At 37.8% G+C, this 15,000-nt stretch overlaps 2 protein-coding genes across 2 annotated transcripts in view; both read right to left on the bottom strand.

The window, feature by feature from the left end:
• Positions 1 to 1,963: 1,963 nt before the first annotated feature.
• LOC111565168 (uncharacterized) overlaps positions 1,964 to 15,000 on the bottom strand; it is a 28,722-nt gene continuing 15,685 nt past the window's right edge. The window contains exons 7-12 of the mRNA XM_055014343.1: positions 14,780 to 15,000; positions 14,443 to 14,493; positions 14,136 to 14,359; positions 10,857 to 11,073; positions 5,342 to 5,674; positions 1,964 to 4,909 (exon numbers count right to left, since the gene is read on the bottom strand). The exon at positions 14,780 to 15,000 is cut by the window's right edge and continues 112 nt beyond it. Of these exons, the coding sequence (XP_054870318.1) occupies positions 3,396 to 4,909; positions 5,342 to 5,674; positions 10,857 to 11,073; positions 14,136 to 14,359; positions 14,443 to 14,493; positions 14,780 to 15,000 (2,560 nt within the window). The 3' untranslated portion in view covers positions 1,964 to 3,395. The remainder of the gene's footprint in view (positions 4,910 to 5,341; positions 5,675 to 10,856; positions 11,074 to 14,135; positions 14,360 to 14,442; positions 14,494 to 14,779) is intronic.
• The window catches only part of LOC111565173 (zinc finger protein 260-like), a 4,730-nt gene continuing 2,295 nt past the window's right edge, over positions 12,566 to 15,000 (bottom strand). The window contains exons 2-3 of the mRNA XM_023265184.3: positions 14,780 to 15,000; positions 12,566 to 14,359 (exon numbers count right to left, since the gene is read on the bottom strand). The exon at positions 14,780 to 15,000 is cut by the window's right edge and continues 112 nt beyond it. Coding sequence (XP_023120952.2) covers positions 13,740 to 14,359; positions 14,780 to 15,000 — 841 coding nt within the window. The 3' untranslated portion in view covers positions 12,566 to 13,739. The remainder of the gene's footprint in view (positions 14,360 to 14,779) is intronic.

Raw genomic sequence — 15,000 nt, 5'->3', positions numbered from 1 at the left:
GAGGGATGACACCCCCATCCAGTTGCAGCAGCATCAGGTCAGAGCCACCCTGAGCAGAGTCAACACAAGAAAAGCACCTGGTCCAGATGGTGTCACAGGAAGAGGGCTCAAGTCATGTGCAAAACAGCTGGCAGAGGTTTTCACCACCATCTTTAACCTCTCGCTGCTACAGTCTCCAGTCCCCACCTGCCTTAAGACAGCAACCATTGTCCCTGTGCCCAAGAAGAACACAGTGAGCTGCCTGAACGACTATCGCCCTGTTGCTCTAACCCCCATCTTAACCAAATGCTTTAAAAGACTCATATCACTCCATATTAAGGCTGCTATTCCTGCTGACCTCGATCCACATCAGTTTGCATACAGGGCAAACAGGTCAACGGAAGATGCCATCATCACATCTCTCCACACAGCCCTCACACATCTGGAAGGGAGTAACACCTACGTGAGGATGCTGGTGGTGGAGTTCAGCTCAGCCTTCAACACAGTTCTCCCTCACAAACTGGTTATGAAGTTGAGAAACCTTGGGCTCGGCAGCTCACTGTGCTCCTGGATATTGAACTTCCTCAGCAACAGACCCCAGAACATCAGGATCAGAGACCACATCTCCTCCACTCTCATCCTGAACACCGGTACTCCTCAGGGATGCGTCCTGAGCCCCCTCCTCTACTCTCTATTCACACACGACTGCTCTCCTGTTCACTCCAGCAACACCATTGTCAAGTTTGCTGATGACACCACCATCATAGGACTGATTAGAGGCAACGATGAATCAGCCTACAGGGAGGAGGTCCAGCATCTGCGGCGATGGTGTCATCACAACAAGCTGAACCTCAACACCGGAAAAACCAAGGAGATGGTCTTGGACTTTAGGAGATCAAAGCGAACCGAGCACTCCACCCTCTACATTGATGGAGAGGAGGTAGAGAGGGTGGAGAGCTTCAGGTTCCTCGGGGTCCACATCTCTGCAGACTTCACATGGTCCACCCACATCTCACACCAGGTGGGGAGGTCCCAACAGAGACTATACTTCCTCAGGAAGCTGTATCAGGCTCATCTCCCCCAAAAGCTGCTCATAAACTTCTATCTTTCCACCATTGAGAGCTACTGACCTACTGCTGTACAGTGTGGCTCACCTGCTGCACTGCAGAGGACAAGAAGGACCGGCAACGGGTGGTGAGAGCAGCAGAGCGGGTGATTGGGACCACACTACCTCCCCTCAGAGACGTTTACACCAGTAGACTTCAGAGGAAAGCCAGGGGAATCACCAGAGACCCCTCACACCCAGGACACTCTCTTTTCTCTTGCCTCCCCTCTCTCAGGTAGATGCTACAGGACACTTAGTGTCAAAACCAACAGACTCAAAAACAGCTTTGATCCCCAAGCTGTCAAATGTCTGCTCCCTCCCCCCTGAATGACAATATCACATACTACAAGTGCAATATTTATGTCAGTACAATTCATACCATGTGCAACAATCATGTGTAGAGCAGGTCTCTAACCACAAACCGTTTCCAGACTGTATATTTGCTCTTATGTTGGATATATATTTTTAGGGTGTGTTATATAGTTTATTTTTAATGCTGCTATTTGGAGAGTACTAAACTGATTTCCATTGTTTTCTGTAACAGTAACAATAAAGATCTATCCTACTCTATTCTATAAAATATAAAAAAGTAATATTGCCAGAAAATGGACTCCGTCAGTGTTTTACTCATATAAATGATGTTTACTAGTGAGTTAATGATGCTGTTTGATTGGGAGCCAGTTTTAGCTGCTTTATACTTGATGCTGTTACTTTATGTACTGGCAGGTTAATCAGCAATGTCTCCTACTCTCTAAGGTCATCATATGTTTGTAGAGGTGACATCCTGGTCAATTCTGAAGATTGGCAGAAAATACATTCTAATTCATTATCTTCGAACACCTACTGGACAGGGATGGTATGAAAAATTCTACTTCCCTCTGAACTGTTTTATTGTTTATTTACTTAGATCCCCATTAGCTACCATACAGACAGAAGCTATTCTTCCTGGGGTCTAAACTTCTCCACACAAACACAGTTGCGCCATGACAGGCAGACAAAAACAGGATGCACATACAACCAGACATTACATACTTTGACAAATAAAAATAACAACAAAACAACAGTCAAACAAAAATTAAATAATTCACACATTAAAATGACATAAAGAAATCTCAGGTAGCTCTAACATCTAAAAATTCAGGTCTTACAGACATGCTTATTCAAACAATAACAAGCAAAAATAGCTAATGTAGCATTTAATTACATAATCTGAATACCCATTTTCTGATTATTCTTGAGTCAGTAGAAATAATCTCAACCTTTTGCAAAAGGTGCTCACATATAACTGTAAGTTCAAGAACTGTGGTAGTGAGTTCCATGCCACCATTGCCCTGTAGCGCACCGTCTTCTGTGACTGATTGGTTCTACAGGCAGGTAGAAAAAAACTCCCCTCATCTGCTTGACATGTTGAATACTGGTGAACATCCCTGAAAAAAGTGAGTTTATTATAGAGTATTTCTGGTGCTTTTGTGATCATAATTTTTCTAATAAATTTTATAAGGGAATAATGTACTCTTCTTTTTACATGCATAATTAATTTTAACGCATTATTTACTACCGTTACACTCACTCTATCAAAACTAAATGAGCATGATTTATTATTCATAATATTATTTTTAATCGTACTATATCCTAAATTACTTTTTGGGTTTGAAATCATGTTCTTCTTTAAATTTTCTACTTTGTTTTTAAAATACTCAAATATTTTGTGATATCTGCAGGTCTAGTCAAAAAAGAATGCTCTAATTCTAAAAATGATGGCACACATTTGAATTTTGTTCCAGTAACTCTGAACTGTAATAAAGTGGAAATATAAAGTTGTAGAAACTGATCCACTAAAGTCAAATTTGTATTGAAATACATTATTTGGGTAAATGCAATGACTTACTTACCACTGGAAGGAAATACATCAAGTGACCAAAAGGTATTAAACAATGAAAGATTGTAATTACCAATGAGACAGAGTCCCACTTTCGTCCAGGAACCACTGAAAACAACAAAACAACATACAAACTGCAATCACTAGGGGTGTAAAGTTACTCAGTACATTTACTGCTGTGGACCATTAAGTGCATTTTTAAAGTTCTTCTCTTATTTGTCCATTCCACTGCATTTCAGAGGAAAATATTGTACTTTCTACTGCACTTAATGTATCTGAATTGTTCTATGATTGAAGAGTGAGATTCAATAATAGAATCTTGCGTGTGATTTACATTCTTTTGATTCCGTGTCTAGATTGTTTGATAAATTGACCATTTTTACACAAATACGTTCCATTAATTTCGTCCTAAATCTTGGATTGACTACAGGACTACAGCGTCTCACCTGTGTGAGTTCTCATGTGTCTAGTCAGATGACCACTGTGACGGAAACTTTTTCCACAGGTTTTACAAGAATATGGCTTCTCACCTGTGTGAGTTCTCATGTGTTTAGTCACATTACTACTGTAACTGAAACTTTTACCACAGGCTTGACAAGAATATGGCTTCTTACCTGTGTGAGTTCTCATGTGTTTAGTCAGACTACTACTGTGACTGAAACTTTTACCACATGCTTGACAAGAATATGGCCTCTCACCTGTGTGAGTTCTCATGTGGACAGTCAGATTACTATGTTCACTGAACCTTTTCCCACATCTGTCACAAAAATATGGCTTTTCACCTGTATGAGTTCTCATGTGGCTAGTCAGACATCTTTTGTGACTGAAACTTTGTCCGCAGGTTTTACAAGAATACGGCCTCTCACCTGTGTGAGTTCTCGTGTGCTCAGTCAGATTACAACGTTCACTGAACCTTTTCCCACATCTGTCACAAGAATATGGCTTTTCACCTGTATGAGTTCTCATGTGGCTAGTCAGAAATCTTTTGTGACTGAAACTTTGTCCGCAGGTTTTACAAGAATACGGCTTCTCACCTGTGTGAGTTCTCATGTGGACATATAGAACATCACTTCTGTTGAATTTTTTCCCACATCTGTCACAGCAAAACGCTTTCTCACTGTTGTGAGTTGTCATGTGGAACAACAAGGTTGTATTCTGAAAGAAACTTTTGCCACACGTCTCACAAGAATATGGCTTGTCACCTGTGTGAGCTCTCATGTGGACTTTCAGATGACTATTTTTGCTGAAACGTTTCCCACATGTTTCACAAGAAAACCGTTTGTCACCTTTGTCAATTATCATATGGACTTTCAGGTCAGTGCGTAAATTACATTTTTTTCTGCATGCATTGTAAGCACTTGGTTTTGCACTGTTGTGGATTTGGTGATGTTTCTTCATTTGGTACTTATTCTTAAAGGTCTTTCCACAAACATCACATTTGAAAGACTTTCTACCTGTGTCTGTATCACAGTGACTTCCTGACAATGAAGACTTGTCTACATTGTTACTGTGACTGCTCTCTCTGTTATGACTCTTCTTTGGCTTCAGCACTGCATTTCTAGTTGACCCTGAGTCTACATGCTTACTTCCCTCCTGATGTGGGCTCTCAGCTACTGGTGAATTGTAAGAGAGGAGCTGGTCCCTGTTTGGTTCTAGTTCACTGTGGTCACCGTCCTTATCAGCTGAAGTCAATAGAAAGGTATCAGTAGCTTGATTCAGTACAATCTGCTCTTTCTGCTGACTGGTACAGACTTCCTCTGGTTCCTCTTTAATCTGTGACGGTTCTGGGTCTTTCTGGTCCAGGCTGGTGCAGAATTCAGTCACTTCCTCTTTAATCTGTGGAATCTCTGGGTCCTCCTGCTCCAGACGAAACTTCTTCTCCTGGTTACGGAGCTGCTGATGAGCAAGACCATTCCTCTCTTTCCAGACATCTTGATGTGGGTGATCTGAGTGGTAGGGCGCATGAAAAAGTTATTAACATGATGATGAGGAAAGAAACATCTGAGAGAAGACATTAAGTCCTCTCACATTGTTCCTCACATTGGCTCATCCTCAACAGCAATATAAAGTCATACACCTCTGTGGAAACAGCACAAGCATGACTACAAGCAGAGAAATTTCCGAAATTACATTTCTGCAGAATGGCACAGTTCTGGCATGAAAAAAAAACAACAAACAAAAACAAAACAATGGCGGAAGCATTAATGTATCCATACAACAGCAAAGTGGCAAATAGAAAGTTCAAATAAAAGTCAACGACTTAAGATGCAAAAGCGGAATTTCTGTCTGAAAATAAATGTAACTCAGAGTTCGAATTAGGATCTTACATTCATCACATTCCTTTGCTAGTTCATTAAGACAATCATAGTTTTACATACCAATTCTGTGTAATATTATTCGTGGTTTCCAGAAGGGATCCAGCAGCCTGGGCTGATAATCAATCTCTTCATCCAACTGGCCGACTGGTTTATCAGACACTCCAGAAATTTCTCTGGATATTTCTACACAGTTGGATTTACACTGAACCAGTGTATCAGCCTCTTGCATCAGTGCAAGATGCTCTCCCTCCCCACTGGTGCACAGTTCCTCCTGTTCCTCTTTCATCTGTGAAGAATCTGGATCATCCTGGTCCACATTGGAGTTCCTCTCCTGGTTGCAGAGATTCTGCTCAGCAAGAACATTCTCCTCCTGGACATGTTGCTGCAGAAGGTCTGGAGGGCAAAATGACAAAAGTAAAACCTTGTTAAAGGTGACGACGGCTGATGCACATCTGAGCTAATAACCCTCTGAAACCCAAGTACTGTCTGGGTAGATTTTGCTCCTGTCAAATTTTCCTCACTGTGGGGTTATTTTTAAGTGCAATATAAAATCCTGCACTTCTGTGGAAAACGTACAACCATGACTAGAACTGCAGAGAATTCACAAATGTTTTCTGAGCAGTATGAATATAATAGAGAATAGAATAGAATATACTTTATTCCTCCCACAAGAGGAAATTTGCAATGTCACAGTAGCTCAGTTACGATAAGAAAAATCAAGAAAACATAACTATAAATTAAAGACGTAAGATATATACACTATATATGCAATATAAAAAAGAAAAACTGAAGAAAACAAGGACACTAATAACACAAATTTATGAATATATACACACAAATGAATTGCACAGTTGGCACATGGCACAGTTTGGACAGAAATTACAATTAAAATGGCTCCACTTCACACAGTTTTTGAGCCATGCTGCATTGATGTTATTCACCTGATACGTTTTATTTTGCTGTCAGTCTCTATTGTCATCTGCTGTCTTCTCCATGTAAACACGGTCTGCATGTCATCTGAAAACTTTTTTGAAGATTTGTTGTCATTTCACGTTTGGTCTGTTGCACTGAAGAGCACTGAATTGTTGTTTTTCTATGGATCTGGAGCAAACAGCATGGTTTTGGTGAATTTGTAACGACACATGCAGAACAGAGTCATTTCCATGAACTGCGTCGCAGGACTGACAGAAGATTGAAAATCCGCTGATTCATTCAGTTTTCAAGGTTTCTGATAAATGCTGCAATTCCAGAGAGTATTTTTAAAAAGATAAGATCTTGGCTAATTTTGGTGCAAATAGAAATGGTACTCGTTACTGAACAATTGCTTTTTGTTGTAATCTGCTATTACAGGGGGTCCTCGACTTATGTCGGAATTCCATTCCTACAACAGAACGTAACGCGATTTTCACCTTAAGTTGGAACTCACATATAAACAGAAGTACCTATGTTACTCACCTATGCTAACATAGAAGTAAAATCATGATCGAAGACATAAAAACACTGTACAGTTCGCTTCGCTTCCCAACTAGTTCCCGTGCCAAATTTGTTTTCACGTCACAAACACCGTACATCGGAATGATGGAATAAGACAAATAAATTTATGGGAGATGGCAATGTTGCCACGAAACCCCGTAGGTCAAGAATGTCGTTAACCAAGGACCTCCTGGATAACTTTGGGCTGAGCACTAAATAATTGGCCACCACAATCCAACTAGAATTAATCAGCAATAATGCTAGTTAGTTGTGACAGTTCCAACTACAGTAATCGGATCAATGAAATTACTCATAATCGAGGTTTTCACCTGCCTACGAAACATCTCCAAAAATTATCTGTGTCCTCAGTTTATGAGGATTTAAGAGCAAGTCAATGTAATATTTTGCTGAAAATGTTGTTGTTGTCCTTTCTGAAGGTTGAGGTATCAATCTGTCTCTGGGTTGTCCTGTGATGAACCAGTGATCCATCCTGGGTGTCCACTGCCTCCCACCCAATATTGATTGGGACAGGTTCTTGGCCCTGCTACTGTATAATTATCTATTTATTTATTTCATTGCTGTACTCTGCTGTAAACTGTTTTAATACAACTACAGCTCATCTTATACCATGCCACACTTATAATCCATTCAATTTATAGAGTACGATAGTCTCGATATATCACACACTGGTCAAATACTAAGAATAACTGACGAGTTACTACAAATAATTGAGCAATTATTACAAATTCTTGATCAGTTAGATGGTTCCAAGTAAATATGTAGTAATATATTTGTCAGTGTGTCAGAGTGAATGAGTTGGGTTTGACGGGGAGGACGAGAAAAGCTAAAATGTTCGGTAAAGTTAGAAAGATATTCACAGATTCGGACTTCCGGCATCAATAATTCATGAGATATACATTGTAAAAACATAAACCATGCCTCTTTTAAATCGTTGTAAGCTAGAAAGTGTGCTACAGAACCAGTTTTATCAAAAGTCGCTGTCTTTCCAGCTGCAGAAATAACATTGATGTCTATGTGCAGCTGGCTGTGCCATGAGTGAACAGGGACCGTCTGCAAATTGCAAAACCGCTGGAACAGCAAAGAGAGACACTACACAAATATTCAATAACTGCACTCTTATGCATTGCAGTGTCAACAAAATCACTGGAGCCATCAGTTGGCTCATGCTGGTCATACTACAACTCTTTATTTGGTGCTAAATTAAAAATAAGAATTTTAATGAATTTTTATGAGTAATAAAATTCAATAACTTCATTCTTATACATAGTAGTGTCACCAAAATCATTGGAGCCATCAGTTGGCTCATGCTGGTCATACTACAACTCTTTATTTGGTGCTAAATTAAAAATAAGAATTTTAATGAATTTTTATGAGTAATAAAATTCAATAACTTCATTCTTATACAAAGTAGTGTCACCAAAATCATTGGAGCCATCAGTTGGCTTCTGCTGGTCATACTACATCTCTTGGTTTGATATTAAATATGAAAATCTGAATTTTAAGGAATCTTTATTCGTAATAAAATTCAATAGCTTGCCTCTTCTGTACTGTAGTGTCGCCAAATTCACTGGAGCCTTCAGTTGTGTCCTGACTGTCATACGACAATCCTTGGTTTGATATTAAATAGAAAATCTGAATTTTAAGGAATTTTTTCATTATTTCATTCTTATTTTATTAGTAATAAAATTCAATAACTTCACTCTTGTTTACTGTAATGTCACCAACATCATTGGAGCGATCAATTGGCTCCTGCTGGTCATACTACAACTCTTGGTTTGATATTAAAAAAAATTTTTCACAATGTTAAGGATTTTTTTTTTTTTTAGCATTGTATTATTATTTTATTAGTAATAAAAATCAATAACTTCACTCTTACGTACTGTAGTGTCGCCAAAATCACTGGAGCCTTGAACTGACTCCTACTGGTCATACTACAACACTTGGTTTGATTTTAAATAAAAATTCTGAACTTTAAGGATTTTTTTTCTTATATTCTTATTATTATATTAGTAATAAAATTCAATAACTTCACTCTTATACATTGTAGTGTCACCAAAATCACTGGAGCCATCAGTTCACTCCAGCTGGTCATACTACAGCTCTTGGTTTGATATAAAAACATTTCTTTTTTATTTCAAGGAATTTTTATCATTTTATTATTATTTGATTAGCAATAAAATCTAATAACTTCACTCTTATGTACTGTAGAGTCACCAAAATCCCTGGAGCCTTCCATTGACTCCTACTGGTCATACTACAACACTTGGTTTGATATTACATAAAAAATCAGAATTTTAAGGATTCTTTTTCTTATTTTCTTATTATTTTATTAGTAATTCAATTCAATAACTTCACTCTTATACACTGTAGTGTCACCAAAATCACTGGAGCCTTCAATTGACTCTTATTGGCTATACTACAACACTTGGTTTGGGACTAAATTAAAAATCTGAATTTTAAGGAATTTTTATTAGCAATAAAGTTCAATAACTTCGCTCTTATAAATTGTCACCAAATCACTGGAGCCATTAACTGGTTCTTGTTGATCATACTACAACTCTTGGTTTGATATTAAACACAAAATATGAATTTTAATGAATTTTTATTATTTTATTATTGTTTTATTAGTAATAAAATTCAATAACTTCACTCTTATACAGTGTAGTGTCACCAAAATCACTAGAACCTTCAATTGTCTCCTGCTGGTCAGACTACAACTCCTGGCTTGATATAAAAATAATTTCATAATTTTAAGAACGTTTTTCTTATTTTTTCTGATTTTGCCAGAAATAAAATTTGATAACTTCACTCTTATGTACTGCAGTATCACCAGAATCACTGCAGCCATCAGTTGAATCGTGCTGGTCATACTACAACACTTGGTTTGATACAAAATAAAGAAATCTGAATTTTAAGGGATTTTCATTTTTTAAAAAGTTCAACAACTTCACTCTTATATACTGTAGTGTCACCAAAATCACTGGAGCCATCGATTGACTCCTCCTGGTCATAGTACAACTCTTGGTTTGATATTAAGTACAAAATCTGAATTTTAAGTAATTTTTATTGGTAATAAAATTCAATAACCTCATTCTGATGTACTGTAGTGTCACCAAAATCACCGGAGCCTTCAGTTGGCTCCAGTTGGTCATACTACAACGCTTGGTTTGATATAAAAACATTTTTTCAGAATTTTAAGTAATTTTTATCATTTTATTATTATTTACTATTATTTTATTAGTAATAAAATTCAATAACTGCTGCTTTAACAAGTTTTAACAGTAAACAGTGATCTCAGCTCCACTGGTCCCAACCGCGTTGACGTAGCTTTTTTTTTCCATGTAGCCCGATAGCGCATGACTTTTAACCCTTTTAGCACTATAATACTCATTTCCTCATTTCCACTCATTTCCTCCCTCTCCCCACACGGCACTCAGTCATGACCGTAATGCATGTAATAGCACCAGAAAGCCCCGTTTCACAGCTTCCAGGGGCAGTTTGATGACTAAAATAGCACGAAGTAGCGAGGAGTTACAGTAATTTGAAATACACATGCGCCGCGGTGTCACCGGTGATCCCTGTGGTTTTAAAAGGGTTAAAATGAGAACGTCTCTTATTTCCAGTTATTTTGTCAAGTCCGAAATTTATAGAACAGTACAAATCTCACATTACAGACGGCGTCGTCACATTGTTTATTTCCTGGTCAGTGGGTAAGGGGTCCTGAAAAGCCACGCCTACAAAACATCTGCCTCAGAAACGCAGGTATCACCAGTTAATCTTGAACACCGGAAGTCCGAATCTGTGAATATCTTTCCAACTTTACCGAACTCATTTCATGTGTAATCACCATATGGATCAAGAAAAACGTGGCTTTCACACCTCATTAGGACAATTATTTATATTCAGCAACCAGAACAAGTCAGGTGCTGTTTGCCTGATTTCTTTGGGATTATTATGAAATTTAAAGGCCACCGTGGAGTCGGTAGAGAAATGTGAAAGTTATCCTGCTGTTCATCCACACAAACCGCAGCTCCTCACTTTACTTCTATCAGCTCATTCAGACCATCACACTTCCACAAACCTGTTGTGTGTAACTTTATCTCAGGTTTCCAGATGTTATCCAGCAGTCTGCGCTGACGATCGATCTCCTCCTCGTACTGGACGATGGTTTTCTCAAACTCTGTGAATATTTCTTCAGCAGCAGCAGTTAGTCGCTGGTTGATCAACTCTCTCAGATTCTGGACTGAACTCATCTTTAAGTGATAAAATATTAATCCGAGACACGGCAAAACAACTCTCTATTAAAACTGACACACATCAGTACACGTTAGAAACGTTTTCAATGAGCTAACGTTAGCAACGGTTTGGCTTCACTTCCGCCGGATGTGGTCTTTTTTAACCTTTATCAGCCTTCGAAGTAAAATGTTCATTTTTCGATAGCAGCTGTTTTCAATTTAAAATAATAATAATGATAATAATGTTGAATGATACAACGTAATGAAAGTAAAAGGACGACATTATATAAAATTCTCCAAAGGGACGTGTTTTTTTTTAAATTGAGTATTAATATTGTCCATCGGGGGACACTATACAAACTCAAATTATACTCCAACATAAAATGGATATATGTACAATATTATAAACAAAAACAAGTAATTGTGCTCCAACAGTAGCAAAACTGATTGAGATTTTCTGCTTTATTCTTTTCAAAAGTCCAACACAATTCAAATACTTACAAGACACTTGAAATACGAGGACTGTTTATGATGCTGATTTTTGTTTCGCACTAAAAAAAAAAAAACACTGAAAAGCTTAACACAAACCAGAGAACAACCAACAATAATAAATATATATTATAAACAAATAACAGAGTGAAGTGACAGGGACTGAATAAAGCAAAAGTAAAAATACCAAACTCCAACAACACTTCATGACTAGGAACTTAATTTAAAGTAGCACTAAGTATTTTGAGCAACATGCACATAAAATGTTGAAAGTAATATTGCCAGAAAATGGACACTGTCAGTGTTTAGAAATAATGTTTACTAGTGAGTTAATGATGCTGTTTGATTGGGAGCCAGTTTAAACAGCTTTATACTTGATGCTGTTGCTTTATAAATTGGCAGGTTAATCAGCAATGCATCCTACTCTCTAAGGTCTTCATACGGTTGTAGACGTGTCGTCCTGGTCAATTCTGAAGATCATCAGAAAATATATTCTAATTCATTACCTTTAAACACCTGCTGGACAGGGATGGTATGAAAGACTCAATTTCCCTCTGAACTATAAAGTGGAAATATAAATATAAATATAATATAAGACTCACTGCTGCCCCTTTCTGGACACATCAAAACTTTTAAAAATCACATGTTTTTTTTTCTTTTTTTAAAGACAATAAAAAAAAATTATGAATGGACCCTGGACAAGTATGTTGCTGGACTTGAAATGAAATGAGCTTTGAGGTATTTAAAAGACAAATCTAGAGCAACACAACCCTTCCAGTAAAGAGTGTCTCTGAAGGAGACCAGTGTCCTTCATGCGGAGGAGGATTGAGTCTGTCGGCTAATATAAAGTGAACATAGGAATTTCAATTTATTGAATCTAAACTTGTTTTTTTTTTCGTTGATCATATAAGACAGTTGAATATTATCATACAGCCCAACTTTGATAAATATAAAACAGCATGTGATCTCACTTTTGTATACAGGTTGATTTTTGTTGAAAACTTAAACAATCATCTGCCCGATATATTAAAAACACCCAGACAATGGAAAAGCAGGAGAATAAATGCTTGTTTCAAACAGTTTATTGTTAGATTTAAAAATAGAAAGATAAACCAAATACAGAATACGGGCAAAAGAAGACATTTTATATTGGCATTAAAATTTGTCACACAAAGCCATGTATCATCAACATTTTATCAGCCAACAAGACTGAAGTTACCAACAAAAATTAATGGAAGGAATTGAATACTCTGATTCTGTTCAGGTCCACAACAGGTACAGATTAAGATTCATCTCAGTACAGCACTCACACAGCAAAACTTCAGGTGTGTTATATCAAAGTAATCTGATCTGAACAAATTGTTCTGAAACTAAGTGAAGTCTCTATGAGTAGAACTTTCAAAATAAACTGTCTTATAAACAGCTGAAGCTATTACTTCCAGATTGAACTGAATTAGAAACTGGTTTAAATTCTTTTCTTGTTTTTTTTTTATTTTTTACAAAGAACCACCACAGAAATACAGACTGAAGTTGAACTGGATTGCAACCAATTTACATACACATGAACTTAACATGAGAAATACGAAATTACATTCATGTGTAAACTCATTGTCAGTACATCAGAGCAACATCATATCCCTTTCCACTCAGCTCTAACAGAAATCCTTTTTGCATCCTACAAAAAGCATTGTGTAGTCGCACCAACTTTTCAGACATCTATAAGTTGTTAACAGCTTCATAAAATTGGGATTTTTCACCTCTGAACGGTGAACATCTCATCCAAAAATCTGAGAAAAATTGTGCATCAGAACTTTGTTTTTCTTCTTTCCTCTCTCACTCTCTCTGTCATTGTGTAAAAAACTGGATATAAAGTAGTTCAAACTAGCTCCACCTGCAGCAGCTAAAACATCCAGGGACTGAACTTTTACTTCAATACTTTTACTTTTCACCTGTGTGATTTTTCATGTGGACATATAGACTACGACATCTTCTGAATTTTTTCCCACATCTTTCACAACAATATGCCTTCTCACTTTTGTGAGTTGTCAAGTGAGACAACAAGTTTGCATTCTGACAGAAACTTTTGCCACATCTCACAAGAATACGGCCTCTTACCTGTGTGAGTTCTCATGTGGACAGTCAGATAACAATTTCAACTGAAACGCTTCCCACAGGTTTCACAAAAAAAACGTTTCTCACCTTTGTCAATTATCATATGGACTTTCAGGTCAGACCCTAAATTACATTTTTTTTCTGCATGCATTGTAAGCACTTGGTTTTGCACTGTTGTGGATTTGGTGATGTTTCTTCATTTGGTACTTATTCTTAAAGGTCTTTCCACAAACATCACATTTGAAAGACTTTCTACCTGTGTCTGTATCACAGTGACTTCCTGACAATGAAGACTTGTCTACATTGTTACTGTGACTGCTCTCTCTGTTATGACTCTTCTTTGGCTTCAGCACTGCATTTCTAGTTGACCCTGAGTCTACATGCTTACTTCCCTCCTGATGTGGGCTCTCAGCTACTGGTGAATTGTAAGAGAGGAGCTGATCCCTGTTTGGTTCTAGTTCACTGTGATCACCGTCCTTATCAGCTGAAGTCAATAGAAAGGTATCAGTAGCTTGATTCAGTACAATCTGCTCTTTCTGCTGACTGGTACAGAGTTCCTCCGGTTCCTCTTTAATCTGTGGAGTCTCTGGGTCGTTCTGGTGCAGACAAGTGTTGAATTTCTCCTCTTCCTCTTTAATCTGTGGAGGCGTTGGGTCCTCCTGATTCAGATTAAATTTATTCTCCTGGTTATGGAGCTGCTGATGAGCAAGACCATTCCCCTCTTTCCAGATATCTTGATGTGGGTGATCTGAGTGGTAGGGCGCATGAAAAAAGTTATTAACATGATGATAAGGAAAGAAACATCTGAGAGAAGACATTAAGTCCTCTCACATTGTTCCTCACATTGGCTCATCCTCAACAGCAATATAAAGTCATGCACCTCTGTGGAAACAGCACAAGCATGACTACAAGCAGAGAAAGTTCTGAAATTACATTTCTGCAGAATGGCACAGTTCTGGCATGAATAAAAAACAACAAATAAAAACAAAACAATGGCAGAAGCGTTGATGTATCCAAGCAACAGCAAGGCGGCAAATAAAAGTCAACGAGTTAAGATGCAAAAGCGGAATTTCTGTCTGAAAATAAATGTAACTCAGAGTTCGAATTAGGATCTTACATTCATCACATTCCTTTGCTAGTTCATTAAGACAATCATAGTTTTACATACCAATTCTGTGTAATCTTATTCGTGGTTTCCAGAAGGGATCCAGCAGCCTGGGCTGATAATCAATCTCTTCATCCAACTTGCTGACTGGTTTATCAGACACAAGAAATATTTCTCTGGATATTTCTCCACAGTTGGATTTACACTGAACCAGTGTGTTAGCCTCTTGCATCAGTGCAAGATGCTCTCCCTCCCCACTGGTGCACAGTTCCTCCTGTTCCTCT

Source organism: Amphiprion ocellaris, chromosome 10, assembly GCF_022539595.1.
Source record: "Amphiprion ocellaris isolate individual 3 ecotype Okinawa chromosome 10, ASM2253959v1, whole genome shotgun sequence".
Classification (NCBI taxonomy): domain Eukaryota; kingdom Metazoa; phylum Chordata; class Actinopteri; family Pomacentridae; genus Amphiprion; species Amphiprion ocellaris.
The sequence above is the reverse complement of the archived record's forward strand: the minus strand, read 5'-3'. Positions and strand labels throughout refer to the sequence as shown.